Source organism: Tenrec ecaudatus, chromosome 10 (genome assembly GCF_050624435.1).
Source record: "Tenrec ecaudatus isolate mTenEca1 chromosome 10, mTenEca1.hap1, whole genome shotgun sequence".
Classification (NCBI taxonomy): domain Eukaryota; kingdom Metazoa; phylum Chordata; class Mammalia; order Afrosoricida; family Tenrecidae; genus Tenrec; species Tenrec ecaudatus.
Window position 1 is genome coordinate 31788473 of NC_134539.1, and position 27579 is coordinate 31816051.

The window sequence follows — 27579 nt, forward strand, 5'->3', positions numbered from 1 at the left end:
GGTGATGCTATGGCGGGCTCCACCTACCTGGGTTCAACTCCTGCTGAACATGAGTGACTAGCCCCTACCCTAGGCAGCCCACCCCTCCAGCTGGGCATATGTCCCTGGCCTCTATGACCCCCTCCTGTGGGGAATCCTTTAGGTTATCTTTTCCACAGTCTCCCTCCCCCTCCAGGATGGGCACCGCCCATTATGATATCACCTGGCTTAGCACCAATTCCCTCTACTCTCCCAATCCCTTCCTGCCTTCAAAACAGACTCATTTCCAAATGTTCAGAGGGCCCCTGGATGAGGGTCTAGAAGAGGAAGCAGAAGTTCAGAGGGGCCAAGTGACTGCCAGGGTCAGCAGGTCAGTGGCCAGGCCTGGCCTGGCAATCCCTGGGTGGAGGAAGAGCGAGCTATGCAGTCTCTCTCCCCCTTCTCCCCCGCCATCCCCGCAGCCCACTTGCCCTTGTTGGTACCCCAGGTAGGGAGCTGAGGCTAGCTTGTTTGAGGCTTTTAATATTATTTGTGTTACACGATACACAACCAAGGATGATGGTCAATACTGCGATGGAAATGTTAAAAAAAATATGATACACGGTTTATGTCTTTCACACACCTTCCTGAAAATCAATTAGTGAGCACAGAGAGACCTGGCTGGGTGGCAGCTGAGAGTAGAAGGGGTGTTAAGGCAGTATCTACAAGGGGGCAGGGGGCAGGGGGCAAGCTAAGGCCTTGAGTCTTCCCCTCCAGCCTCCCAGACACGGAAGCAGGGAACCATGCACTCTCCCTAGACCCCGAAGCTGCATGCTGCCAGCATCCTTCCTTTCCCTACCCCTTATACACTGCCACCCCAGGGGTCTAGTATGTCCTGCGGGGAGGAGTTTCCCTGGTTCCTCTGGGCCAAGTCCCACAGCAAGTGAGCAGCAAAGGCAGCAATCTAAGTGAGCTCAGGAGGGACTGCGTCCCAAAGAGAGGTGGAACCCATGCTTGAGAGGGTGAGTCAAGGGGCCTGGTCCTGGTGGCGGGTGTGGGAAGCCTGGCTCTGGGGCCCGGAGGATGGGGCTAGGGGATGCTGACTGGGCAGGGGCGATGCTCAGAGATGGAGGGCAGGTGGTGGGCCCTGCAGGAGCCTTTCTGGCCCTTACCTCCCTTTGGCATTCACTCAGTGTCCCACTAGGATCTCTGCACTGGAGGAGGTCAGAGAGGGGGAGGGAGGGGTGGTGGAGAGTTGGCAACCCCTGGGTGTGGCACAGGGAGAGGCGGTGCCTTTCTTTAGGCAGCCCCCTCACTTCCTCTCACTGCCCTCTACTCCGGCATCCCGAGGGGTCTGTGGGTGGGGCTCATTGGTGCTTGCAGGGCAGAATGGATATGCCTGATGTGGGGGTGTCAGCATGGAGTAAGGGGGAGTGTATATCATGGCCTGGGGTGGGGGCTTGGGGAACATGGGCCTGAGCACCCTTAGACTGTGCTTTCAACCTCCTTCCCATGGGGCAAGTCCTTACTGCCCAGCCATCCTCTCCTTTCTCTTCTTCCTCAGCCTTGCTTTCCCTTTCCCTGACCCTCCCGACCAACCAGGCGCAGGGGCAGCAGCGGCAGGACACGCGCTGACCCCCAGACATTCCCTACACGCCACCAACATCGCCATCCACACACACAGACACCCTGATCCTGCCCCTCCCCTTTACACACACACACACACACACACACACACACACACACACACACACACACACAGAGCGAGATGACAGCCACACAGGGAACTCCCGCACAGACGCGCCTATGCACAAAGGCCTGCCGGGTCAGAATTCTGCCCCACCGGAAGGTCGGAAGGTCGCTGAAGGTCGGCAGCCGCTTGCACAGTTAACAGACCACACAGACACGCCCCCACCCCACCCCCGCGGGCACTCACACCTATGACAGAACTGGACTCACGCCATGTCCCGACCCCAAGAACAGACACACAGCCCCCGTTTCGGCCAGGAGCTCCCTCCCAAGCACAGGCAGCCACTAGTCCAGCCCGCTGCTGGTTCGGGCTGGGAGTAAGGAGGGTGTGGGTGAGGGCGGGGTGGGCGAGAAGGGGCTTGTGAGGCCAGCTTTAACTTCCTCCCCTTCCAGTTGGCGACAGACCAGTGACTAGAAACCTGACGAGGGCGAGGCTTTGGTTAGGGTCCAGTGAGGACCGATCATATCACCCCAAAGCGGGACTTGGCGTCCCCTTGCCCTCCCCCTACCACCCAAAGAGGTGAATGGGGCAAAAGGGAGCAAAGGCTCCTGTGATGTTTGATGGGGGAGATGGGGAGGGGGGTAAGATCCCTCTGGGCAGCTTTGCCAGGCTTCCCATCTGGATATGGGGATGCAAATAGGTAGGTGGGGCGTCAGGGGCACGTGAAGGGGACTCTGAGGTGCTGGGCCGGTCCCCACAGCCAGGACCTTCCTCCCTCCTCCGAGTTTGACAGGCTGGGGCAGGGGGTTCATGGCTTCGGGATGGGGGTGGGGTGGGGGCCACACCCCTGGCTTTGTGACTCCTTCCCCACTGTCTGCTGTTGGCCTCCTTGCCGCCCACTCCTCCATACTGTGGCTTTGAGGGGCGGGGCGCCAGGCAGGGCCCCCAGCTCTCCTGGGCCCTGGGGTGGAGAGGGACCCGGTTTTGGTTCTCCCGCTCCATGAACACACAGAGGTACACGTCCTACCATAGGAGGAAGCAATGACTGTTACGAGGTTGCGGCTGGCTGGGCGCTGGGTCGGGGCAGGCGGCGAGCTGGGGAGGGGTCGGCCCCTGCCCGCCCGGCCTGGCCTTTCTGCCCTGGCCCGGTGGCCGCCGCGACCACCCGCTACTGAATGTGGCAGGCGGTGGAGGACGTGGCCTGGCAGCACATGCAGGTGGGGTTCACGGACTTTGGGGGTATGAGGTCCAGGTCCTCATCGTCTGGGATCTCGTCTAATCGGTAGCCGTCCTTCAGCAGCTGGATGTTCAAATCCTGGTTGATCTGCTGTAGACAAAGGGGGGTTGGAGGAGGTTAGGCTCCAGCGAGGTGGGGGGGATGGAGAAGGACCCTAGCAGGCCCGGCCCCTCCCCACTCCCGGGCTTCTTCCTGCTCAGCTCAGCTCGGCCTCTCTTCCTCACCTGCACAGATTCCTGAGGGCAGCCCCACTTCCATCCCCCAGCCCCCCCCCCTTTCGATTCCCTGCCAAAGTCAGCTTCTCACCTCCGGTTCTGCCTCGTCCCGCCCTGTGCCAACCTCCTCCGGCCTGTAGGTCAGACAGGCTCCTATTCTCCCCGCTTTCTGGCCTCCAGCATTGCAGGCCAGTCCTAAGGATCTTTTTTCAGCGCCCCCCTCCCATTCCATCCATGTCCCAGGGCCACTGTGCCGTCGCCCCACCCCTTCTCTTTGGTGGAGGTCCTCCTGGGTGGAGCGGGCAGGTGGGGGAGGAGTGTAGGGCTCACCTCAGCGGAGGAGTAGCCCGAGGAAGAGTATCTGGACATGTCAAAGTCGTCATCACTGGAGGAAGGAGGGCAGAGAGGAAGACGATGAGACAAATCCCTGCAGGAACTACCGCCCCCCTCCCCCCGCCGCCCCCGCCGCTCCCCACTAGCCCAGAGCAGAGCAAACGGCATGGCCTGAATAAAAATGTGCGTGTGGTGCCGATGTGCCTCGCAGCCAGGGTCCCTCCAAACCCACACGTTGCTTTCCCTGAGTGGATGGAGATGCCCGGGTTCCCCGTTTCACCTTTTAAAACAAATCACCACCCCTCACCCCTCTCAAGCCAGCTGCAGAGCCTTCCACTTCCAGCTCCAGCTCCCAGGCTGGCTGTGCGCAGGTGTGCACCTGCCTTACAGGGGCCCTCGGGTTTCGGGTAACTCCTTCCTGCTGCTCAGAGACACGGCAAGGCCAGTGCAGGCCCAGCCTTTAGAGCAATCCTCCCAGGACTGCCAGCAGTGTACTTACTGGTCAGCCCCTTTCTCTTCCTTGCTTCCCACATCCCCTGGGAAACCCCACTCCCTGGGGGATTCACCCTTGCAGAGCCCCTGGCTGTCTGAGTACAGCTCACACAGCACTGCACCCAGTGCCCCCCCACCCCCACGTATAATACCTGTCCGTGTCCAGGGCGACCAGTGGCTTTTCATCTGGGCTCTGGTCAAGCGAGGAGTAGCCTTTGTTGGGGACGACCAGCCTGGGGGAGAATTCTGGATGTTGGAGTGGCAGCTGGAGCACACAACCCTGGGGGGGGACTGGGCTGGGTTCCATCCTGCTGTGTCCTCCACCCCACTCCCACCAATTTGGAGCCTGCTGTGTCTGTCTCTCCTTTAGGAGAGAGGCTGGGCCTAAAGAAGCAGGGAAGACAGGAAGCTCAGGCCATCAGACTGACAGGGTCCAGGTGAAGTGGAGGGGGCTGCTACCTGGTCCGGGCCATGACATTGTTCTTCTTCGGTTGCTGGTTGATGGGGCTACCCATGTTGCTGTTCTTCAAGGAGCCCTTCCGAGCCAGCTCCCGCTGTTTCTCTGCAGGGATACATGGGAAGGAAGCTATGTCCTGTTACCAGGAATACTCTCCCTTCTGATAGGGGTAAACCCCTACTGTCCCATGAAGACTGTATTTGACCCTGAATCCCTGACCCTTGTCCTGCCAGGAGCTGCAGCTCCCACTGGAGCAGGAGTGTGTGCTCTGTGTGACCACAGAGGGATTTGACTGTCAGGGAAGGCTTTCTGAGAGGGACTCAGTACGTGGGAGACAGGAGGGCATTCTCAGGAAGAAGGGAGCGCCTGGACAAATGTGAATTTAGAAGTCACCATACTATGTGGTAGTTACATAATCTGGTGTCAGTTTGGAATTTGAGAGGATTAAGAATGAAGGGGTGGAGTCTAGTCTGTCAAGTGGGTCATAACCAATGAGGCCTCTGTATGGGCATGACCTTCTCCTGAGAATTCTGGGACACACGGCACTACGCTGATAGACCCCATGCCCTGGGACCTGGAGAAGCCACGTGGAGACCCCTACCAGAGCTGAGATGCTTACAATGCCCCTGGATCCAAAGACTTTCTACCCACTGGCCTGTGATCGTCCTGCACTAGGCATTGTTGCATGTATCTCGTGAGTCTGAAGAGGACTTTATAGATTGGTATGGGACATAAGGGCTAATATACATATGGGCTAATATGGGACATATGGGCTTGGACTGGACTGGGTAGGGATGCTTCCTTAATGTAAAATTACCCTTTATATAAAACTCTTATACACATATGCATGTTTATGAATTTGTTTCTCTAGTCTACCCAGACTTAACACACTAAGTGTGGATGGAACAGAAGGCTGAATAGTGAGAGGGGATCAGGTTGGGAAAGTAGGATCCATTTACTCAAACACTTATTCATTCCATATGGGTACCCTGGTGGCATAGTGTTGGAGTATTAGGCTCAAGGGTGGTAGTTCAAAACCAACAGCTGCTCCTCTAGGGAAAGATGAGGCTTTCTACTCCCATAAAGATTTATAGTCTCAGAAACCCACAGGGGGACTTCAACGTTGTCCTACAGGGTTGCTATGAGTCAGGATTGATTTGATGGTAGTGAGTTTTCATCCAACAAATACTGTGTGTTACTAATCATGTGTCAGGTCCTAGGCTACGCAGCAGGAGACTCAGTCTGGTTATAAACTCAGGATGTTTGGCAGTGGAGTGGAACTGACTGAAGGGAACTAGCGAGGCAGGGGCCTGGGGTAGGGGTCGGAGGGCTGAATGATGCTGTTACAATTCTATCAGGATATCATTGACCCACTGGCCATCCTGGCACTGAGTGAGTGGTCTTATGGGAAAATTTGGGGTGGGGGGGAGGGTACTGGCCTCCTTTCCTTGTTCTCAGCCTCTGTTCCCAGCAGTGGGTGCTCAGGTTCTAGAACCTTCTGCCCTCTTCTACACCTCAAGGAAAGCCCAGATGGAGGCAACGGGGCTGGTGGGGGAATGGGATGCTACAGGAACACTGTTTCATAAAATAGCTACGAGTTTCAGCTACTGTGACTCACCCTGGCATTTCCTCTTACTCCCATGCCTCTGAGCCGCTCGCTCACCTCCCTGCCTTTGCCTGTCCCTAACTCTTTACTTGTTAAGGTTCACCGAAGTAGGCAGCAAAAAGCGGCATCTGGCATTACTACTCTAAGCCTCTAGGGGGTGCAATATGCCTTAAAGTTCTTGGTGGTGGTGGTGGTGTTTTGTTTTTTGTTTCCTCCCCTTAATGAAACTGGAACCAGGTTTTGAATTTTCCTGAGGCACTTTGGTGTTAATGCAATGGAAGGGGATGGGGGGAGTTATTTTCAAAGTATGCTGTGGTTTTTGAATGAGTGAAAAAACAGGCAAAACCAAACGAGGAACTACTATGCAACCATTGGCAAGAAGGCAGAAATTCTCGGCCTGCTGACACTGGAAGGGGCAGCAACAGGACGCAGCAGCTGCAGCTACAGGGCATGCCTGGCAGCCAGGTGATGGCAAATGAGTGGACCTCGGTGTCCACTGAGTGCAGAGTGGACGAGAGAGCAGATCTCAGGGAAAGTTGACCTGGAAAGCGGGGGAGGTGATAAGATGCTCAGAGAAAACCCCTTAATCAGGGGCCACCAGACCCTGCAATTGCCTGGTGAACTGAGGTTGGATTGGAGAGAAGGGCTCAGCTGCAAGCCTTGGGAACCTTCATTCCTTTCTGTCTTTCAGATCAGTTGACAACCCCGCATTGAAGGCAACTTCCTATTAGCCAGACCCAATGTTTGATGCTACTTCCAAGCCTCTGGGCTCCATGCTGGTCTTTCTTGAACTACCTAGAGCCTTTTGGGCCACAGCAATGCCATCTTCCAGGGGACTGGCATTGCCCTCTTTGCTTTACAGGAGATTCAGGCGCCTGGCAAGCATAGTGACTTGAGTCTTGGAATCATCTAACCCAGTTGGTGCCTCTGTGGTACCTCACTGCAGAGCCAGTCGAGTGTGACTTGTCCACTCCCCATGTCTCCCTCACCCCCGGACACACTCACCCAGCTTCACTTGGAGCGGGGATGGTTTGTAATTCATGGCTACTGACTCACCCTCCCGGGCGTCACAGTCTCCGTCTGAGATGGAGGCGGCGGTTGGGTCCTATTGGGGAGAAAGCAGAAAGACAAGGAGTAGTTAGAAATTGAACACAGGACTTGTTCCAACCCTGAATTTTGCCACCATTTCTCTGGGCTTCGGGAGGTATTTTGTCCCTGGGGGAGGGGCTCAGACCCATCTGTGATGGAAGATTCTGAGCTAGGTAGAACAGTCGAGGGCCTCAGCCCCACTTACACTCAGCAGGGTGGCTCTTCCAAGTTCTGTGTGATCCAACCTCCCTCAGAAAGCTTTCCACAGGACTTTCTCCTTTGACCCAAAGCTCCTATCAGTGGCTCTGAGCCTCAGTCCTTCCTGTGGAATGGTCTTTCTAGGCTCCCACTGGTTGATAGACCAACTGGATTGAGGACAGAGAAGGTGCTCTTTGAGCCAGGCCTTCTCAGACCACACTGGGTTCTCCAGGATCCAGAGGACTGAGTGACCGGATGACAGGTTGCAGCCATTGGACAGAAATGTATTCTAATGAAGGTTCCCCATTTCACATGTGAACCCTAGAAGGGATCCTGGAAGAGCCTGCTGGGTGGTAGTGAGAGGACACATAATGGCGTATAAGGGGATAGACAGTCCTGTGCTGCCCAGAGTGGCCAATATGAGGCTCGAATCTCCAGAAATGACCCAGGAAGGAGGCTATGTATTGATGTATTGTCCAGAGTCTGCAGCCTTCTCTGTCTCCCTCACCACCTTCCTACCTATGGTACTCACATCCCTTCATTTGGGTCAAAGCCCCGTGCTGCCCAGGACCCTAGCCTAACTTCACCACCCCTACCTCTCAATATCCTACATCTCCGCCCCAACAGTCAGGGTACTAGGCCACTCTCACCCCCAGCTGAAAAGGGCCAGAGTCATCCACATTCTCCTGAGAAGTGGATGACCCCCACTACTGTGCATTGCCGTACTAAGGGTCTTTGCATTCTAACAGAAGGCAGGGTGGCAGGGCTACGGTCTGAGAATTGCAGAGGGGATCCAAGCCTGCTGCTGGATCTGCCTCTGGGAATGCAGAGAACAGACCTAGTGGTAGTTAGAATGCCCCAGGACTGGTCGGGTGTGAGGTCTGGGGGTTTGAGGGCTCTTGGTGACCTGTAAACATCATGCTGTTCCGAATGCTCAAGAGTAAAATCCTGGTCTGTGGGCCATCAGGCCGTCAGAACACAAGGCCCCGGTGGACTCTCGACAATAATTCTGTGAGTTTTGGAGGACAGAGCCTGGATCTTCCTCCTGTGCCCTTAAACATGGTGGACTCGGAGGGGTCAGGGAGACTCAGCTTAGAAAAGGCTCAGCAGCACAGCACTTGAACCTCAGGCCAATGCATACTAGTCAGGTTTCCTGTTTGTCTTTCCCAGAGAACAGCAGCCGGTGCACCATGACCATCACATGGCAATGTAAGAGGGGAGATTAAATGTGAAATATTTATGAATATAAGTATCAGAAAGGAATTCAGGCAGAAGGAAGCGTCTGGCTCCATGAAATCAGGGAGAATTGAAAATACCCCCCAAGGACATCTGACAGGCGTTAGCCAGATCTGGAACTAGAGTGAGGATTAGCAAGATTATTAATAAACACTCAGCAGAGACAGACATTGAAATGCATCTCTAACAGCACCTACGTCTCTGCAACCGTTCAAACAAATCCTCCAAAGACTGCTGAGAATGATTAATAGCCTGGTCTCGCTGTTTCTAGGACAGGTTATATAGGCTAATGGCCAGCACAAAGCCAATACATCTAGAAGAAGAAGAAAGTGCCAGAAGAATGCTTGGAGTTCGCCTGGCTCAGTGGTTTTCTTTCAACTGTGTTACTGGAGCCCTGTGCCTTGGGTGGGGCTGAGTGAGGAGGAGGAAACTACTGAATGAGGCTTCCCTGCAACCAGACCAGATCCACGTTTTAATTAATTTATGCACCGGCTTCCTACAAGATTTTGGTTGGAGAAAGGGCTCTCTCTGATGCTTAAAACAAAAAAGAAAAAGGTTAAGATCCATGAATTCAATTCAATCCAGCTTTTGAAAAATGTTGTTTATTAAAGATGTTACTAAACTCATCTGAAATAGAATAGTATAATGAGATTCTGGGTATCTCTAGGTCTCTAATGAGCCCTGGCGGTGCTGTCAGGTAGGTGCTGGGCTGCTAACAACCAGCTGCTGAGAGAGAGAGAGAGAGAGAGAGAGAGAGAGAGAGAGAGAGAGAGAGAGAGAGAGAGAGAGAGAGAGAGTGTGTGTGTGAGAGAGAGAGAGAGAGAGAGAGAGAGAGAGAGAGAGAGAGAGAGAGACAGAGACAGAGAGAGAGAGAGGAGGTTATCTGCTCCTGTGAAGATCCATAGCCACGGAAACCTTCTAGGGCAGCACTTCTCAACCTTCCTAATGCTGCAGCCCTTTCATACAGTTCCTCACGTGGTGGTGACCCCCCCCACCCAACCATAACATTATTTTTGTTGCTACTTCACTCATTTTGCTACTGTTATGTATCAGGCGACCCCTGCGAAAGGGTCATTTGACCCCCAAAGGGGTGGAGACCCACAGGTCGAGAACCGCTGGTCTACAGGGATGCTATGAGTTGGGATGGACCCGATGGCACTGGATTTGGTTTTTTTGAAAAGTAAGGGCAGTGGATTTGGGTTATTGACCAAATGTCAACTTTTCAACTTATTCTTTTGAAAACTAAGGAAACCTAGACCCAGAGGAGAAGTATTTTATCCAAGTTCAGTGATGGAGTTTGAAGGTCGAGGACTTGGACCAGAGAGAGATCCTCTGGGAGGCTATTGAGCCCCTGCAGGGCCAAGCATCAGTTTACATACTAACCCCTTTCTTTTACTTCTCTACAGATTTTAAAGCCAAACCCACTGCCAGTGTGTCAATTCCAATGCATATCAACCCTACAGGCGGATGCAGATAAGCAAGGCATAATTGAAGCTCATGCCCAGAGGTTTTAAGAGGGGAGAGGGTCTAGAGAGCTTGACAATCTTTTCTGGTAGGAGAAAAGGACTTGGGGCTCTGTAATTCCTAATGTATGTTTTAGATCCACAGCTCATCTGATTTCCGCTAGTACCCTGGAGACAACGCAATTGCCTCTCCACATTAAAATGATCACCACCACCACACCTCCCTAATTATAATTAAGCAGACCATATGGCCCAAAGGAGCCTTGGTGGCGTGGTTATGCGTTGGGTTGCTAACCGTAAGATCAGCAGCTCAAAACCACTAGCCATTCTGAGGGAGATAGATGGATGGGGCTTTCAACTCCCATAAAAAGTCACAGTCATAGAAACTCCCTGGGGGCAGTTCTGTCTTTTCCTATAGGGTTGCTATCACTTGGCGTTAACTCAATGGCAGTGAGGTTTTGGTTTTTATATGCCTAGTTGTGCTGGCCTCACTGCCAGTGCTTAAGGGATGCGCTGACTAAAGGAAGACACAATCCCATCCTCCTTGTCACACCCTCAGGAAGACAGGTGATAACAGCTATTCACAAGACTGCCCAGCAATTCCACTCCTAGGGATCTATCCACATACTGGAAAACAAAGACTCAAAGGAGACTTGCGTAATCATGTTCCTTGCAGCACTATTTACAATAGCCCAAATGTGGAACTAAGCGAGATGCCCACCAACAGATGAGTAGATGAATCCAATGTGGTCCATACGCACAGAGGAATACTCCTCAACCAGCAGGAGAAATGAAGCTTTGACATATACTAGAGTATGGACAGAATGTGAAGACATTGTATTCATATATGCCAATCCCCAAAGGGTATGACCACACTTACGTAAAAAGACAAGAAGAGGCTACTAGAGGGGCAGGAGGGAGAGGGAAATGGAGGTTTTCAGTGCTGGAAATGTTGTATTGATTAAGGATAAGACTTGAGCAATTGGTTATTTTAATTGCTGTCAATATGTTGTATAACTTTAGGAAGTTGAGTTGGCAAAAGTTGTGTGCTATATTTACAGTGACGAAAGAGAGGAGTTGCTGAGGCTGCTTACCTACACCTCATGGGATTTGGTTCCTTGGTGTGGAGGCTTAGGGTCCTAGTTTCATGAGACAACTCAGTGAGACAGAATGGTGGACTTCCCAGCCCACCGAGAAAGCGAAGCTGAGCACCTTAAGGCTGGCTTGTAGCCTTAATTGGGGCACTTAATTAGGGGAGCTGGGTGTGCTGACCCAAGGAGCTGAGTGGCATAGGACTGAGCCTCATAGTAGAGTAGCATGTCCTTTGGGCATTTATTGGCAGCCCTCAAAGTGCTTTGTAACACTATATTAGCAGAGCAGAGGCCAATGGTTGATGTGACTATGAGTCAAGAGACTAGAGAGAGTGGGCACAGCTGATAACAGGCTGTCCCATTCACATAATTGTATCCTGAGCATTTCTAAGCTGTTAGCTCCTTTAATAAACTCGGTAATCACAAGTACAGTCTGTGAGTTCTGTGAAGCCACTGCCATGAATTCTCAAGCTCAGCTGGCAACTAGAGCGTGCTGTAGAGGCTCATTGGCTCACAGCTGCTGCTCTGACTGCATAGGGTCAGGAGGGGACGGGTCAGGAGGCATCCTGTCTCCTATCTCTCCTCCTTCAGTGGTGCTACAATTCCCTCATTCATTTAACAATGCTAGTGCTGGGGCTCACAATGAATAGAAAGTAGGTTATCCCTAAGGAGCTTCCAGTGATGATGATTCCAGTGATTTTCTATGGCCTAAAAGCCATAGAAAAGGAGAGGAAACATGACAAAGTGGGTGGTGGTCAGAGAAAACTTCCCAGAGGAGACCTCCCTCTGAGGAAACTCAAGATATGAATTCAGTGGTGGGTTTCAGAGGAAGGGAGAAAGGACATCCGAGAAGCACGAGCAAAAGCTCGGAGCACAGCACATTGAAGGAACAGTTGACGGTCCGCATAGCTGGAGGCTAGAAGGTAGGATGGGAGGTGGCAGGAAAGAAATTGGATGGAGTCAGGAGGACTCAAGGCCATGGAGGCAGGTAGGCCTTTATTCAGGTGTTCTTTATTCAGCTGACAGGGAGCCAGTGACGTCTTAGGGAAGCAACATGGTCAAATCTGACATGGAGCTTGACCCCCTGATAGCCATGTGGGGGCCGAGAAGGAAGGGAATGAGGCTCGAGGCAAGACAATCAGTAAACCGCCGGGACAGTGCCAGCAAGAGATAGCAGGGGTCTGGCCAAAGCAGAAGCTAAGAAACAGAAAGGAGGATGTGAAGAGAGCAGAATCGGCAACCTTTAGAGAGAAGATAAATGGGAGTCGGCTTCATTAAGTTCACCCTTTCAGTAGCGTAGACCTGTGGGGGAGGGGGGCTGTCCTCAGTGTATCCTGACTTCACTGCTCAATAAAGCTGCTGTGCTGCCTCCTTAATAGGAAAAAAAAGGGTAGCCCTTTGTCAAGGCCAGCAGTTCAAGTCCACCACTCTGCTGGAGAAAGACGAAGCTTTCTTCTCCTGTAAAGAGTTCATTTTGGAAACCCATAAATGGAGTTCTATCCTGTCTTATAGGGTTACTATAAGTTGGAATTGACTCATGACAGTGAGCTTAGTTTAGGTTTTTTGTTTTTAGAGAGATAAAATGTAAGAGTCTAGACATTTCCTGTTTTGTATGTCTGGGATAATTAGGAAAGAGATGCTAATTATTAAGACAATACCAGAAAAGACACAACTACATTATCAGGGGAAACCCAGTGAGTTCAGTTTGGAACATGTTGAGTTTAAAGTGTTTTTTGTTTGTTTGTGTTTACATACCAAGGATAAAACTAGTAAGTAGGGTTTGAAGTTTGGGAATTCATTGGAGTCAATGTGGAAAACAAACTATCTTAGAACCAGCAAAATGAAAAAAGTCAAGAACCAAGGATAGAGCCCTGGGGAATATCCAACTTTAGGAAATAAATGGAAGGAGACTGGATAGGAGGATAAAAATGGGCTACAAGAAGCCACTCAAAAACCAAAACAAACAAAAAGAAGCCACTCAAATAGGTTTTCAAGATGGAAGGAATCAACAGTGTCAAATAATAGGTCCATTGGGTAAAGACAATATTTAGAAATAATGGTCATAGATGGCCTCAATGAGTGATAGAGGCAGTGTAACAGTTAAAGACTCTCTTCAGAACCAGGGATCATCTGACAGTCTCCTACACTGAGGGTAAGGAAGTTGGGTAAAGAGAGGATGCCGGCTAAGGCATGGTTTCTAAAGAGTGAACAGGAGATGGCACTAGAACCATGGACCAGAGGAGGAAGCTTCACACTGAGATAAAAGGAAGGTGAAGATTGATGGATAACCATGGAGGTGAAAAGTTGGACGGGAAGTTGAAATTCATTACTAAAAGCCTAAAATTTCACTGTCATAAAGAGGGCCACTGGCCCTTTTATCAAGAATAATTTGGCAAAGGAAGAGAATGGATGCTATGTGGGGAAGGAGCCAAGGAAAAGAGGGGTGCTGGTGGTTGCCAAGGAATGGGAAGCAATCAGCCTGGACTCCCAGCTACAAACCTCATTTTTCCCAATCCAGTAGTAAGGACGAATGGTGCTGTCCCCGGTGCTGAAAAAAAAACACCCCACCACTCCCAAACCACTCCTCTATCTTGTGGACTGAATATGGATGATTCGGGATAGAAACATTTTATCACGCTTCCCACAGGGAAAGATATTTCTGTTCTCACCACCAAGCCCCAAATTCTTAGGAAAACTGGAATTGAAACGGATATAGAGTGAAGTATTAAGAGGTAAATTATTCATATCAACCTTGAAATTTTTTTTTTCATATCCACCTTATCTAACCTTTCTCCAAAGTACACATATGAATTTTCCTCTAGTTTTAGGAAGAAGTTGGGGGGTCAGAGGACATCTCTGAGTTGGGAAATTTTGGAATAAAGTCATGACTGTACTTGATTGACTTTCTCTGGGTGATAGCCGGAAGCAGAACATACCTACAGCAGGAACTGAGTGAGCCAAGCAGGAGGACATTGCTGATAAGAAAGTAAACAATCAGGGGAGACCTGGGCCCAGGTTATTCTCGACCAGAATTATAAAGATCAACTCTTCTTGTCACAGCTTTTCAAGAGGTCTGAAACTACCTGGGTGTGTAGTCTGGCTATTCAGGTCCTACTCTACTCCCCCAGACAGCTCTCCTGTGAGGGAGAGACACGTTTGGAGGCAAGTCTAGCAAAGACAACTCTGTGTCCTTAGCGATTGCCCTGGGCTGTGCAGAGAATTTACTTCCTGTCCAGTAACACTCGATGGCAACATTGGCTTTAGTCAGATTGTTCTTTCTGCAGATGGTTGCTCATTCAGCCTCTGGGATATTCCCACCTGTCTTTGCTCCCACATCTCAACACAAGAACTATTGAGTCAATGACAGTTCTTATGCTATGGCATGACCTGAAGTCACACTGCACACAGGTAATTTCCTGAGTCTCCTTTTTGGGTAGCTCCCCTTCTTGTTGTTCAACTCTCTTCTAGGATTCCTCCATGAACTGCATCTGGTGCCCTGCTCTTTGCCAGGTCTTTTACGCTGTTGGAGCATGTGAAGACACCTAGAAGTCCCACTTATAGGGAAGGGCAAAAGTCTTGGAAAGGGATAAGATATTGGGCGGGGGGAACTGGAGGAGACTCAGGACTATATGGGAGACAGTCTCCCTAAATGTTAGTGCTTCTTATGAACAGTAAAGTAAACATGGAGAGCGAGGTTGTATAGTCTGAATTTGGGAAATGGGATAGAGGATAGAGAATCCTGGCTAGCTCAAGAAGCTCTCTCCTCAGTCTAAATCTTCCCAATTATCTTTTTCCCTAAAAGAAGCCTCAATTAAAATAACATCCATGCATGTATTCAATGCTCATCCTTGTTCCAGCTCCAGACTAGGTGCCGGTAGCAGAATGCAGTGGAGGAAAGCACTCTCCACACCCACACCACAAGATGAGTTCTGCCAACAAAAGAGGTGGAATGGATCTTCATGTTAGGGCTTGAGTTTGGGGACTCAAGTTGGTTTAATCAAGACTCTCTAAACAATTCTTCAGATGCAATTAATTTCACACAAACACACACAAAACAACAACGTGAACACTACCACCAAATCATGTGAGCTGCCAATGGGAGAACGAACAGAAATGGAGAGTACAGCTGTTGATGACCTCAGGCCTATAAAAAGGCAGCTATGGCAAGTTTAAAAGGTTTTCCTATTATACTGTTATATATATGTATATATGTGTATATATATATATATATATATATATGCTAAAATGTCACTTCGAGATAGCCTTTCCTACCTTTCTCGTGTGCTGCTTTGGAACCTTTGACTATTTCTCAGTGGCAACGCTAGGGCTGCCCAGCTCTGGGAGCTCCTGCTGCTCCCATCCTTATGGCTACAGCCTTGGGCTTCCAGCAACCATGGTGGTTTCATGCGGTCCCATTCCTGTGGATGCATGTTTGGGCTAGGTGGATCCCATTAGAATCTCCTCTAGAATTGGGAGCTGGAATACAAAGAGACTGTAAAGTTCAAGGCTGTGGCTTGGGTAGCAGAGAAAACTGTTAGGAAGGGGATAAGAATAAAGGTGATAGGCAGAAAGAAGCAAAGAAGAGATGTAAAGAACACTCATTAGGTTTCTGGAACCCTTTGGAGGCCTGGCTACAGGCCTACCCTTAGACGCGAGTGTCCTTATCACATATTCGTCCTCTGTAATTCAAACTAACTAGAATTTAATTAAAAAAAAACACCCTGTAAGCAGTATACCAACTAGTGTATTTGCATAGCGTGACATTTAAGGTCCAGGGTGGTGGCACAGCTGTATCTCCAATTCTGTCTGCTTTTAAGTCAGTATAAGAACCATCAATTTAGCGTGCACAGTAATCCACTGAAAAAACGTACAGTAACATTTTTAACCATTCACTTACTTTGGACACTCAAGTGTGTAATTTTTCACTATAATCAGTACTTCTACTGAAACCCATCTACACAAGTATGTGCACTTAGGGTCACTCCCTGAATAAAACAGGAGGACTAAATCAAAGGCATGAGCCTTTTAGAAAGATTCTTGATACATATGGCTGAACTGCTTTCCCAAAGGATCGTTCCAATTTACAGTGCCTCCAGTCATGACTGAGAGCCATGGCTGGTTTTTAATATTTCATTTTTCACTGTGTGGTAGGAAATTTCAGGTCATCACATCTATCCATCACCTTCCAAGGGAACTCTGCTCCCTTCCTCATTTACCTGGCTCCCTTTGGGGAATCTTCTTTCAAAGAACAGAATTTCCTCTGGGCATCACCTGTCAGACAAAATACTCCTTTTACTTGAGCCACCAACTAAATACAAAATAAGACAGGATTTTGTCACGGAGCTTGGGGAGGGCTCTAAATGGAGTCCCAGTCCCCCAGTCATTGGCCATTTCTCGGCCTGGGCCAGCATGTCAGCTTTGGGAACCTGGACAGTAATCATAGAGTCAGGAGGGAGACCTCAAGGAGTGGGTCTCCCTGGCTTTCAGACTTAGGGTGGGAGAATGAGCCAGCGTGGCTCTGGAGTTCTGCCAGCTTTCAAAAAGAGCTGCTCAGAAACATGGAGAGAAAGGGTGGTGAAAGCTAGGAAGCTAGCCACTTGGGACCATAAAGTGGACTCATTTTGTAAAAGAGAAAAAGAACCAGTCTTTCTCAAAAAGAACATTTATAATTCTCTACCTTCTCCACGGTTGGGAGTGTGCTTGTCCTGGGTCAGTGTCCTTCTATTCATCCCCAGCACCACTCACCTGAAACCCTGAGACCCAAACTTTTTGTTTGGGAGATCAAATGACAAGGTGGTTCACTCAGGGACACCCACTGTGGCAATCATGCCTTGGGGGAAGGCTGTGCATAGAAGCCTTGGGGACAAGTCTCAAGTGGTAGCAGCCAGAGCCCAAACTTGAGAAGACTTGGTGTGTTCTGGGTGGCCTAGCTTGGCCTAGCCTCTGACTTCACCCCAACTCTTAGGTTCATTCCCTGAGTCAGATATTGAGGAAGCTCTGGCCTTATTCTTTGACCAACTGTATACTCAGAACTTGGCTTATACAGTATTGCAGGTTCTGAGGCCTTTAATCCCCATCCCCTACATTTCAGACTCGTTAGGGAGAGACCATGTAATGGAAAAAGTTCTTCAATAATAGATGAACTGACAGGAGACATGGTGTGAGGGTGGGCAGTGCTAAGGAGCCCCTTTTTCTCTCCTTAAATGATTCAGGTACAGCCAACTCAGACTTTGGAGAGAGGCTTCACAGGAGATGGGCAATCACTAATGGCCCAGGGCTTTTTAATTGGGTGCTGGGGCTTTCTACTTGAGGTACTCATTAGACAGGGCCCTGAAGACAGGAAGGGAACCTTCAGGGAGCCGGGACCTACGGGTTTTTCCATTTCGTTGCAGGATGTGGATTTCAGTTCCCCATGGGAAGGAAGGAGGCACAGACATTGAAGAGAGATACTGTTCGAGAACTGACCTGGAGCAGTTGACTCTGGAACCCTTGAGACTGTCTCCAGAGCCTTGTAGGTGGAAAGAAGCCCTCAGGCACCAATGTTTGGTCCGCACCTGATTGACTTGTGGATCTATGTCTGGGTCTTGAGAACTTTTGGTAACTATTACTCAAGGAATTGAGCCTGGCCTGCATGGGATCATGAATCGTTGGGGTTCTTTGGTTTCACAGGAAAGCAATGGAATAGGCAAGTCTTTGGAATGCCTTTCCAGAGCTGCCACCTCGGATCCATTCCCTCCAGCCTTAAAGGATAAGAAATACGATGTGTTCTTCCTGATAGAGATGGGTCAGAGCCTGGTTCAACCAAGTTCGATTATTGGGTCAGTGGATTCTTTGGCACGGGGTTTAAAGCAAAGACTTGCTAGGCTCAGCCCTGGGGGCTTAGCCTCTTACCACTTTGAATTGCTGCTGCAAACCTTCTCCTTCCCCTGCTATGGCGCTCAGCTCATCCTGTTTCTACAGAACCAAGGGCAGCAGGAGCTCTGGTGGCACAGTGGTTATGTGTTAGGCTATAATGTGCAAGGTGTGCAGTTCTAAACCACCAGCCACTTCCTCAGGAGAAAGTTCCTCTTTTATCTCCCATTAAGATTCTAGTCTTGGAAACACGCAAGAGTCAGCATCGGCTAGATGGCAGTATGTTTAGTTTCTCTTTAAAAGTAAGTACAGCGGGCTTTCTTTTCACTGAGCTGCATAATCAACTGTCCCACACAGAAGGGTCCAGAGGCCCTAGGTGGGGAGCACTGCTCTAGAGGCAGATGGAGAGGCTCAATAGGTGCGGAGGGCTATAGGCTGTTCAGGTGGGTGAGCTGCTGCTCAGACAGGGAGGGCCAAGGGTATGTGTGGCATAGCCAGGGAAGAGGAGGCCAGGAGGCGCTGCTCAGATGTGGGCTGCAGAGCTGGGGTAGGGGTGGGGGTATTCTTTGGCAGGGTTGGTGATTTGTTCTTTAGGCCTGTAGATTCCCTGGGGGTGAGGGTATTCTCTTGACCTTAGGAGTAGACAGGGCAAGGTTACCAGCCTGAGCTTGATGAGACTCAGCTGACTCCAGATCATCTAGTTTAGGAGGTGAGTGTCGTTTCACTTGAGAGATGCCTAACCGGCAACTGCTCCCTGGTTTCTCCCGACAAAAGTGCCGCAAGCCTATGCCAAGCTAAACCCTCTACACACACATCCCTCCTGAACAACTGTTTCTCTTTAGAGACTTAGATGAGAATGTATAAGTTTCTGTGGGATTAACCTTTCCTGACCTCCGTGCCTCCCAGGCCAGCCAGGCCAGAGTCTTCAGGAGCCCTCAGCTTTGGCCTGTCTGTCACATACCAGGCACGCCTGCTGAGAGTGACTGCAGGGCCTAGGTGCGGTTGAAGGCAGAAGGCTTGTTTCACCTGCACTCCCCCTACCCCAAAGTACTCTTTGGGACTGGGAACCCCTCTTTGCCCCTCCTAGTGACATTGGATAAAGTCGTGAGATCAACACACCAGGATTTACACAGCCATTGGAATGTTGTCTTTCCAAGCAGGCACGTGGAGGGCTGGTACCTAGCCCATCCTTCTCTCTAGTGCTCAGCGTGTACTTGGATCCCTGCTTTAGAAAATGGAATGGATGCTTTTAGCTCACCAACATCCTGCTCAATGAGTTCTCCACAGGAAGGAAACATTGGAGCCATGGAAGCAGTCAATAATTTGAAAGAGGGGGAGAGAGACTGGCAGGAAAGAGAAAGCCCTGAGAACTGAGCATGCGAAGCCTAGGAAAGCAAAGCAAAGGGCAGTCCAAGAAAAGGAGATGAAACCAGATTCGGTTCTTGTCCCACCTATATATATGCACACTGTGTTGATACCAGAGGATCCAAAGATAATATAGTCCCTGACCAGGAAGAGCTCACAGACAAGTGGAATAAGGCAAGGGAGGAAGCAGATTAATTTTAATAATAGGTTAAGTGGTACAACAGGAAGTTTACGTTGTTGTGGATAAAAACAAAGCTTGAGGCATGACAGGTGAGTATGAGACGTAAAGCAGATGAAGAAAGGAGAAACTGCTGCTGAAGCCACCCTATAGGACAGAGTAGAACTCCTCCATAGGGTCTCTGATGCTGTAAATCTTCACAGAAGCAGATTCTGCTTCATGTTTCTCCTGCAAGGCAGTTGGTGAGTTTGAACCTCTAACCTTCTGGTTAGTAGTCCAGTGCTTAACCCACTGTACCACTAAGGCTTTCCAAAGAAAGGGTGGGAAACAAGAAAGAGGGAGAGAGAGCAGGGAGGCAGACACAAAATTATATAGTATGTAAAAAGAAGAGCTCAATTTTGCTAGAATGTTAAGTATTCGAGGGTTAAGTGGCAGGTGTGATGAGACTAGGATTGAGTTGGTTCTGACCCATAGCAACCTTATACACAGCAGAATGAAACACTGACTGGTCCTATGCCATCCTCACAATTGTTTCTGTGTTTTATTGCAGCCACAGTGTCATCCACGTCCTTGAGGGCCTTCCTCTTCTTCGCTGCCCCTCCACCTTACCATACATGATGTCCTTCTCCAGGGACTGGTCTTTTCTGACGACATGTCCAAAGTATGTAAGATGAAGTCTTGAATCCTTGTCTCTAAGGAACACTCTGGCTGTACTTCTTCTAAGGCAGATTGGGCTGTCCTTTCAGCTAGAATAGAGAGCTTGAAATCAGGAAGGACTTTGTAAGCTATGATCAAGTATTCAGACTTTAACTGGAGGTAATGAAGACTGTTGAAGGATTTCAAGTCGATTGTTGGATTTATGTAGCCAGATCACTCTGGGAACATTATGGAGAGAATAGGGAAGAATGCTGAAGTTGGAGACAGGGGTACCCTGTAAGAAGCATAGTAGGAGGTGATAAAAACTTGAAGTAGGCTGACACTGCTGGAGTTGGAGAAAGGATGATGATGAAGAAAAAAAAATCAGAGTTTATCCAGCTGGGGCTTAGTATGTGATTGAACTTGGGTTTGAGGGGAAAGACCTAGGCAAGGATAATGCTCAGATTTCCTCTTGACTTGAGTTACTGGGTGAATTGTGATGTTAGCAAACAAAACAAAAAACACAATAAATTTTAATGATTTTTTTGTTGGTTTGTTCACAGGGGCAGTTCTACCCTGTCCTAACAAGTTGTTATGAGTTGGAATCAACTCATTGACAATGAGTTTGGTTTTGGCTTAGTGTGTTAAAAACAAGACTTGAGGGAAAAACCTGCGGGGCGGGGGCAGGGTGGGGCGGAACACTGAAGGTGCAGGCAAGGGAAAGCAGAGAGAGAGGTCGGGACCCAAGAAGAGATGGGTGCCATGCATGTCTGAGAAGGATAAGGTAAGACAGGGAAGAACCAGCATCCTGGAGAGACTCTTGTGACATGAGGAGAAATGGCTGAGGTAAGGAGAGTCAGCAGGAAAGGTCAGCTATTTGAAGATATCAAGAAAGAAGGCTCAAGACACACTGTCCTCTGGTTTTCTGACATTTCAACAAAAACTTTATTTTGTTCCCAATAATTATGAATCTTGGGAAGCTGAAGACTCTCCACAGAGAGAAGTCCTCCATTAAAGAAGTCCAGTCACACTTCAGAGATCATGGTGAGTCTGCTATTTCTTAAGAAGTGACAGCTGAAGAGAGGCTGATCAGGGCCTGGTCAACCTAGAAGTCAAAGCAAGCAGCGGGGTGGGCGATTGTTCCACATTCTGGTTGCATTGCAATCCCTTGGTTTAGCCTTGAATGATCTTCATCAGGCTATGAGGAAAAGCAGTAAAGAACTTGGACTTTTGGTTCTTGGATCAGCGGCCTGCAGAGACCACCAAAACAGGAACAGCCTGCGGATCAAGGGGAGAGAAGGGAGCAGCCTCCACCAAGATTTTTCCAGAACCCTTGTTCCATCAACCATGACCATCCAGATGGAGGTTCATCCTTGGGACCTATGCTCCATTATGTGATGATCATGATCTCTCACCTTAAAAATCTTCAACAGTACCTTTCTGTAAACACAAACAAACGAGTAAAATCAAAGTGAAAATAACAGCAACCCTTGACTTACTTGGTAACTTGACCCCCAGTGTAGAACTAGTCAGTAGTCTACATTCCACCTCTAAACCCCAAGGAGAAATATGCGGTGGTGTAGGGGCAGATTCCCTGCTCTGCTTCCTAACGCAGGACTGGATGGGTGAGTGTCAGGACCCCGAGGCACAGAAAAGTCAGGGTTGCAGTATGGCAGCACTAGGACTGGCGACGGCAGTGAACTTGGAATGTTGTCTCCCATACCTAAAGCTGTGACCTTGGGGCCTAGTGTATTTTGAAGAAGAAGAAAATAAAACACCATGTTTTGGGGAATAATATTTTATGTTATTTGGTGCATTTGAAAAATCCAATCATCTCTGAATTATTTCTTCCCTAGGGAAGGACTGCTGTTCTGCTGAGTTAAATATTGGTGACAGCTAAAAACCCAACCTCAAAGTTCTATGTATCCTGGTAGGGGGCAAATGCTTTCTCTTCACCCACCCATAACCTGTGGCTGTCAGAGGGTTAGTTACAAGGCCCTCACATCTGCAATGCAAAGGAAGCACAGAATGGTCCTTTCTAAGTGTACTTGGGCTGGTATTCAGTCCCCTACACCTGCCTTTTTCATATGGGTAAGGTTAGGCTTCAGCTCTTTCCGCCACCCCCTTTAATCTCCTGAGTGTCGGCTCCGTGGTGATTTTTCCCTTCTTAATGTTTGGGAGAGTTCTTTTTACATCAAGGTTGGGACTAAGGAGATCTCCCTTTACAGATTGGGAAAATGATGGACGATGGAGAAGAACACCACCCCCAGTCCTGGATCCTGGTCTGCAGGAAACCTGGGCTGCTCTAGATTCAGAGAGAATTCAGCCCCCCACCCTCTGGCCTAGCTCCAGCCAGCTGCAAATTGTCTGGATCGAGCTGCTTCGACACGCTGATGTTATCGGCCTCCCAGTGCCTGGAGCATGCAGATAGGAGCAGGCTGTGGCGCCGTCTCACCGGACGTAGTAATGTAATTGAGTTTCTGAAATCCAAGTATAAAATCTTGAAAGCTGATTTTTTTTTAATCTACCTAAGGAGAGGGGGTGGTGGTGAGGAATTCCCACTGGAACGATCTAAATGGGGAAATGGCTTCTGTCATGTATTAATAAGCAGTTCAAAGCAATGGAAAAGCATACCGAGAGGATTTGTAGGGAGTGTAAAGTGCATCGTTTTCCTGGCTTCTGAGCTGGGCTGTCAGGTGAGGGCCACTCCATTTGCTGGGGTTCACGTCCCCCCCCCAGCTTTCCTGGGCAGGTCCCCTGTATAGGTAGGTGGATTAGGCACCAATTACCTGGGGGCATGCTGTGACCATTTGGATGGGTCATGGCCAGCACTGTTTTTGAAAGGGATTATTCAGATTGGACTAAGACAGGTGACAAAGGCGACTCCCCATCTTCCCTTCCATGTCCTCCACTTCACCTGGTGCCACCGGCCCTCCCCCTGATGCACTACCCTTTGCCCAATCATCTTTGTTCCTAATGGAGCACCGACATCCTTCTCCCTCATCCTGGGGGCCACAGGGACACATCACTTCTTCAAAGAAACCTTCCATGAATGCCAGGCTAGGCTAGGCTCTTCTCTAGCATACTCTCAGAGCTTCTAGGTCCCTCGTATATTTACTTAATTTAATTTATATCACTTATTTGCTTAATAGATGTTCATGAATTCAAGGGCTGTGACAGTCTCTACTGTGTCACTCTGGTGCCTGGCATAGCACCAAGCACAGAGGGCGAATGATAACAGAAATGCAAACCAGCTTCTGCTAGATTTGAAACCACAGCAAAAAAAAAAAATCCCTTCTGCCCTAGAGAGCGGGCAAAGGCTGGTGGACCTCCAGGCTGTGCCAAGGCCTTGCTCAACTGTATCCCAGACCAATGTTGCGTGGTGTCCCCTTTGCAAGGCCCACTGTATCAATGGAGGCCTCTGAGCTGGGGCTGAAAGCTCACCTTCCAGGAAGCTGTCCTGGAGAACAGGCAAAGCAGGATGTCCTCAAACTCTCACTCACCTGAAGGCTTGGTCTAGTTACAACTCCACGTATATGGAGTTTCACATCTAAGCCAAAGCAGTAACTGAACTCCAATTTAGCTTCTCTTGGGGACCGATCTCCAGTTAAGGAGACACAGCTTTCTTGGTGATGCCAGGGCCAGGCCCAGCTATTAGCTGGCAGATGTACACTCCCACTGCTAAATCATGAAGAGCCCATTCTTACTGCTGTGTTCTGGAAGAGTAGGCAGCCAGGTTGGATTCCAAACTATTGAGGCAGGGGTGGGTCTGCTCTATTCAAAGTGCTTCCTGACAACCTGGGGCTTGCAGGCTTCTTTCCAGGCAGTGAAGTCACCCAAGGTGAAGAAGTGGGGGTTCAGGGGCAAGGACACTGAAGTCAAACTCAAGAAGCCTCCCTAAAGAGTAAACACAGCCTCTGGGTGGAGAGTAGGGCCCATGGATTCCCGCTTTGCTTCCGAACTGCGCTGACTTGGGAGAGTTCAGACAGGTCATTTCACGCTCTGAGATTCCAGGTCTGTTTTCATTCAGACCGGGAGAGCTCAGAAAGAGCCTCCAGGGCACAGAGTAAATGAGTTGTCCCAGGTCAATGCCAGATGGCAGCCGGGGGATTAGAATCCATGGGCCCTTCTTTCCAGCCAGCTGCTCCCTCCCCTGAGTCCTGCACTGTTTCTTTTTCTGAATGCTCAGGATTGTATTCAATTTAGTAAGGTCTGTGGTCACATAATCACAGCTCCTAAGTGAAACAGTGACTACAGAGCGTCCGTTATGAGAAGGGGCCTTTGCCTCTGAGAGACAGGCGGAGAGCTAACTTTGGTTGAGGTTAGGCCTGCCCCACTTGAACCAAAAGCAACACAAACAACTCTCTTGGGATCTGGCTGAGTCTTCATCTGTTCTCAGCTCTTCTCCTGTCTTCCTTGTGGACATGTAGAGCCTGTGCTCAATCCCACATGGAGGGACTCTTCTGGAAGCTGAAACATGTTGTTTCCAAGAGCAAGAGTGGGCCAGACTGAAGGACCTCTGAGAATTTCTTCACCCATAAGGCAGCCACCAGATTGTCAATGTCCCATCTCTTGGAGTCTTGCCAGCTATACCACTTGGGTTGGAGTAGGAACAGCTAAAGGTCAGTGAATGAAAAATGCCCTTTCCTCCTCTTACTGTGCTTGGTTGGAGAGGGAGTATTTGGGTGATTGGGGGAGGGAGAATCCTGTCACTATTTTCTGCTGGGTTTACTATGGCTTTGTACTTGTTTCCTTGACCAGGGCATTCTTTAAGGCATGAGGCAGTCAATGGCCTCTGGGCTCAGCCAAGTCCTTCAACAAGGTGAAGAAAACAAGATCTCAGGAGGAGGAAGGTGCTGCACAAATCACCCAGGCAACACCTCAGCAATGCTAACAACACTAATTTTGGCAGTGCTAATTGAAAATCTGGCCCTGGTGGCACAATGATTAAGCAATCCGTGGTTGTGTGAGAGAAAGACCGGGTGATCTGCCCCTGTAGACATCACAGCTTAGAAAAGTCCTACGGGGCAGTTCTCACCCCAGGGGGCTGCTATGAGTCAGAGCTGATTTCATGGCACCTTCCAGTGATACTAACAACTGTTGCTTCTAGGGCTGCATGCCTGGTTAGGGTGGGGACAGGCTGTGACCCTCTAGATGCACTAGTTTTATTTTCTGTGTGTTTTTTTTTTTTGCACTAGTTTCATTTTCTATGTAACACACACACACAAGAAAACAAACAAAACCCTTTGTATTGTGTGATTTGGGTCAAAGTCTATAGAGGAAATTGGTTTTCATCCAGCAATTCATGCAGTGATTATTTCTACTTGTTACACAGGCCCCTCCCCACTACCATCTCATCTTCCCTTAGCAGTCTTCCCTCATACATCTTGTCCCCAGATTGAAGAGATGAGTGCCCAACACATAACTACTATGCCACCACGGCTCCTCCCTGATATCGTAGGGACAACTTGGGAGATGTCATTCATGATCGTCTTACAGGTTTGCTTCACCCTCAGGGTGGTGGAGACCTCAACAGGGAGTTCAGTCAGGCGAGGTAAGTGTGGTGGGAGGTGGGGAAAGGACTGGAGGCGGAAAGGAGTTTCCCTGGCTCCATAAGGCCAATCCTGGAAACGAGGAGAGGTCCAGGCCCCTTCATAGCTGGAGACACAGAAGGCTATTGAACATTTAAAAGGCACAGGGTCTTAAGGATGCAGGCACCAGAACCTTTCAGTCAAGGCAGGACCCTGGCTCCTCTAGGAGCTATCCAAGGTTCTGAAACGCCTCCGCTCAAACCCCTTGGAAGCTCTGGATAAGAAAGAGCCTTGTCTGCTAGTTAATGCTGACCTTAAATGTCACTGGTTCATCTCTGCCCAACATGGATACCAATGGCCTGCTTGGACCTATGGCCTGCATGTCCTGAAATAGCTCCAGCATGGTTCCAATCATTCCCTCTGGCTGCAGCCTGGGCTTCAGGCCAGCAGCCGGCTCCCTGGCAAGATTTTCAACACAGGGTGAGGTTGAGGATCTTAGCGTGTGTGAAAAAAATATTCCTCAGTCTCTCAGGACAAAGCAGGCCTGGCTCAGCGACAAGGTGGCTGTAGAGGAGAGAGAGAGAATTCACGTGGTACCTCCTCAGACAGCTCAGCGGCATCTCCTTTCACCTCAGTGGCTGAGAGCGCACGCGCAGACGTACACACATGCTCGCACATACACCAGATTCTACGTCTTGTCACTGCAGAGCCTGTACTACTGCAGAAAAGGTAGTCTCCTTTGCACTTGAGCCGAATGTACCTGCTTTATTCACGGACACTACTGAAGTCTGACAAAGCACCAACGCTTAACGTTTCAATATTTCTTTTTCTGATTTCAAGAGTAATACACAGTCACTAAAAATTCCTGTTAAGCACAAAAGAAGAAAAACGATTGCCTTTAATCCTACCATCCAGAGCTGTCCAATGTCAATTTCCAGGCACATAGCTTGAGTGATTGTGTATGTGTGCATGTGCACCTGTAAGTGCATGTTGGTAAGAGGCAGAATAGGGCCATGGTTAAAAGTATGGGGGTGGGGTTGCAGTGAGTCCTACCTCTGCCATTTACTTATCAGTGTGATTTTGATCAAGTTCTCGGCCTCCCTGACACAGTCTTGTTTTTAATCTTTGACATGAAGGACTAGTATGTCTCAGGATTGCTGGGAGGCTTAAATGAGTTCATCTATATATTTACTGCACTCACAGACACATGGTACCTCTCCTCCCCATCCCCCCCTAAAAAGAAGCCCTCCAAAATAAAGCCCAGAGCCACCAAGTCAATTCTGCATCAGCAATGCAGGGTAAGCAATCAATAAATGGAAGCTTTTGTCACACACACACACACACACACACACACACACACACACCCATGTAGAGACCATTCTGTTCCTCCTGTTCAATGGCTATCTTTAAGATAGTGATTATTCTGTACCTCAGATAAAACCTGAATAGAGAATGAATGAGTTCAATTTATGTCATTTCCTCTTGGGCTTAATTTACTAAACAGTGGGGGAATCAACTAGGACTTGGATTATAGATTGACCCCCTAGCTCAGGAAGGAAAAGAGCAGACCTTGATCCAGGGCTTCCAATTTTCTGACTGAGAAGTTTTGCAGCCAGCTCCAAGATGGCAGGGGCTTTCTTTTCGTTTCTCAAGCTTGCGACCCCAGCCCTTTGGCCTTCTAGTCTAGTCATCATTTCCTGCCTCTCTGCCCACTAGCCTCCCTCCCAGGAACTCCTTCCGCTCGGTACTTGCTTCTGCAATAGCTCATTTGTGGCTATTTGATTCCCAGACCTGCCAGCCACCTATCTCTCTACCCATTCTATGAACACTGCTCTCTCTCAGGTCAGCACTGAGCTATTTAAAACCAAGTGACCCCTTTTTTTAAGTCCCCATCTCCCATCCCCTCTCAGTATCATTAGACAGTGCTGACCAGATCTGTCTGGAAGCCCTGT

The 27579-nt window shown here is 49.3% G+C and overlaps 1 protein-coding gene across 6 annotated transcripts in view; it reads right to left on the reverse strand.

The window, feature by feature from the left end:
- Positions 1–485: 485 nt before the first annotated feature.
- Positions 486–27579, reverse strand: part of FAM219A (family with sequence similarity 219 member A) — a 49796-nt gene continuing 22702 nt past the window's right edge. For 2 of the 6 annotated variants that reach the window (XM_075560056.1, XM_075560054.1), the window contains exons 2-6: positions 6994–7093; positions 4385–4487; positions 4078–4158; positions 3431–3485; positions 486–2975 (exon numbers count right to left, since the gene is read on the reverse strand). In XM_075560056.1, the coding sequence (XP_075416171.1) occupies positions 2817–2975; positions 3431–3485; positions 4078–4158; positions 4385–4487; positions 6994–7093 (498 nt within the window). In that variant the 3' untranslated portion in view covers positions 486–2816. The remainder of the gene's footprint in view (positions 2976–3430; positions 3486–4077; positions 4159–4384; positions 4488–6993; positions 7094–27579) is intronic. The other 4 variants (XM_075560059.1, XM_075560057.1, XM_075560055.1 and 1 more) reach the window with 3 other exon arrangements.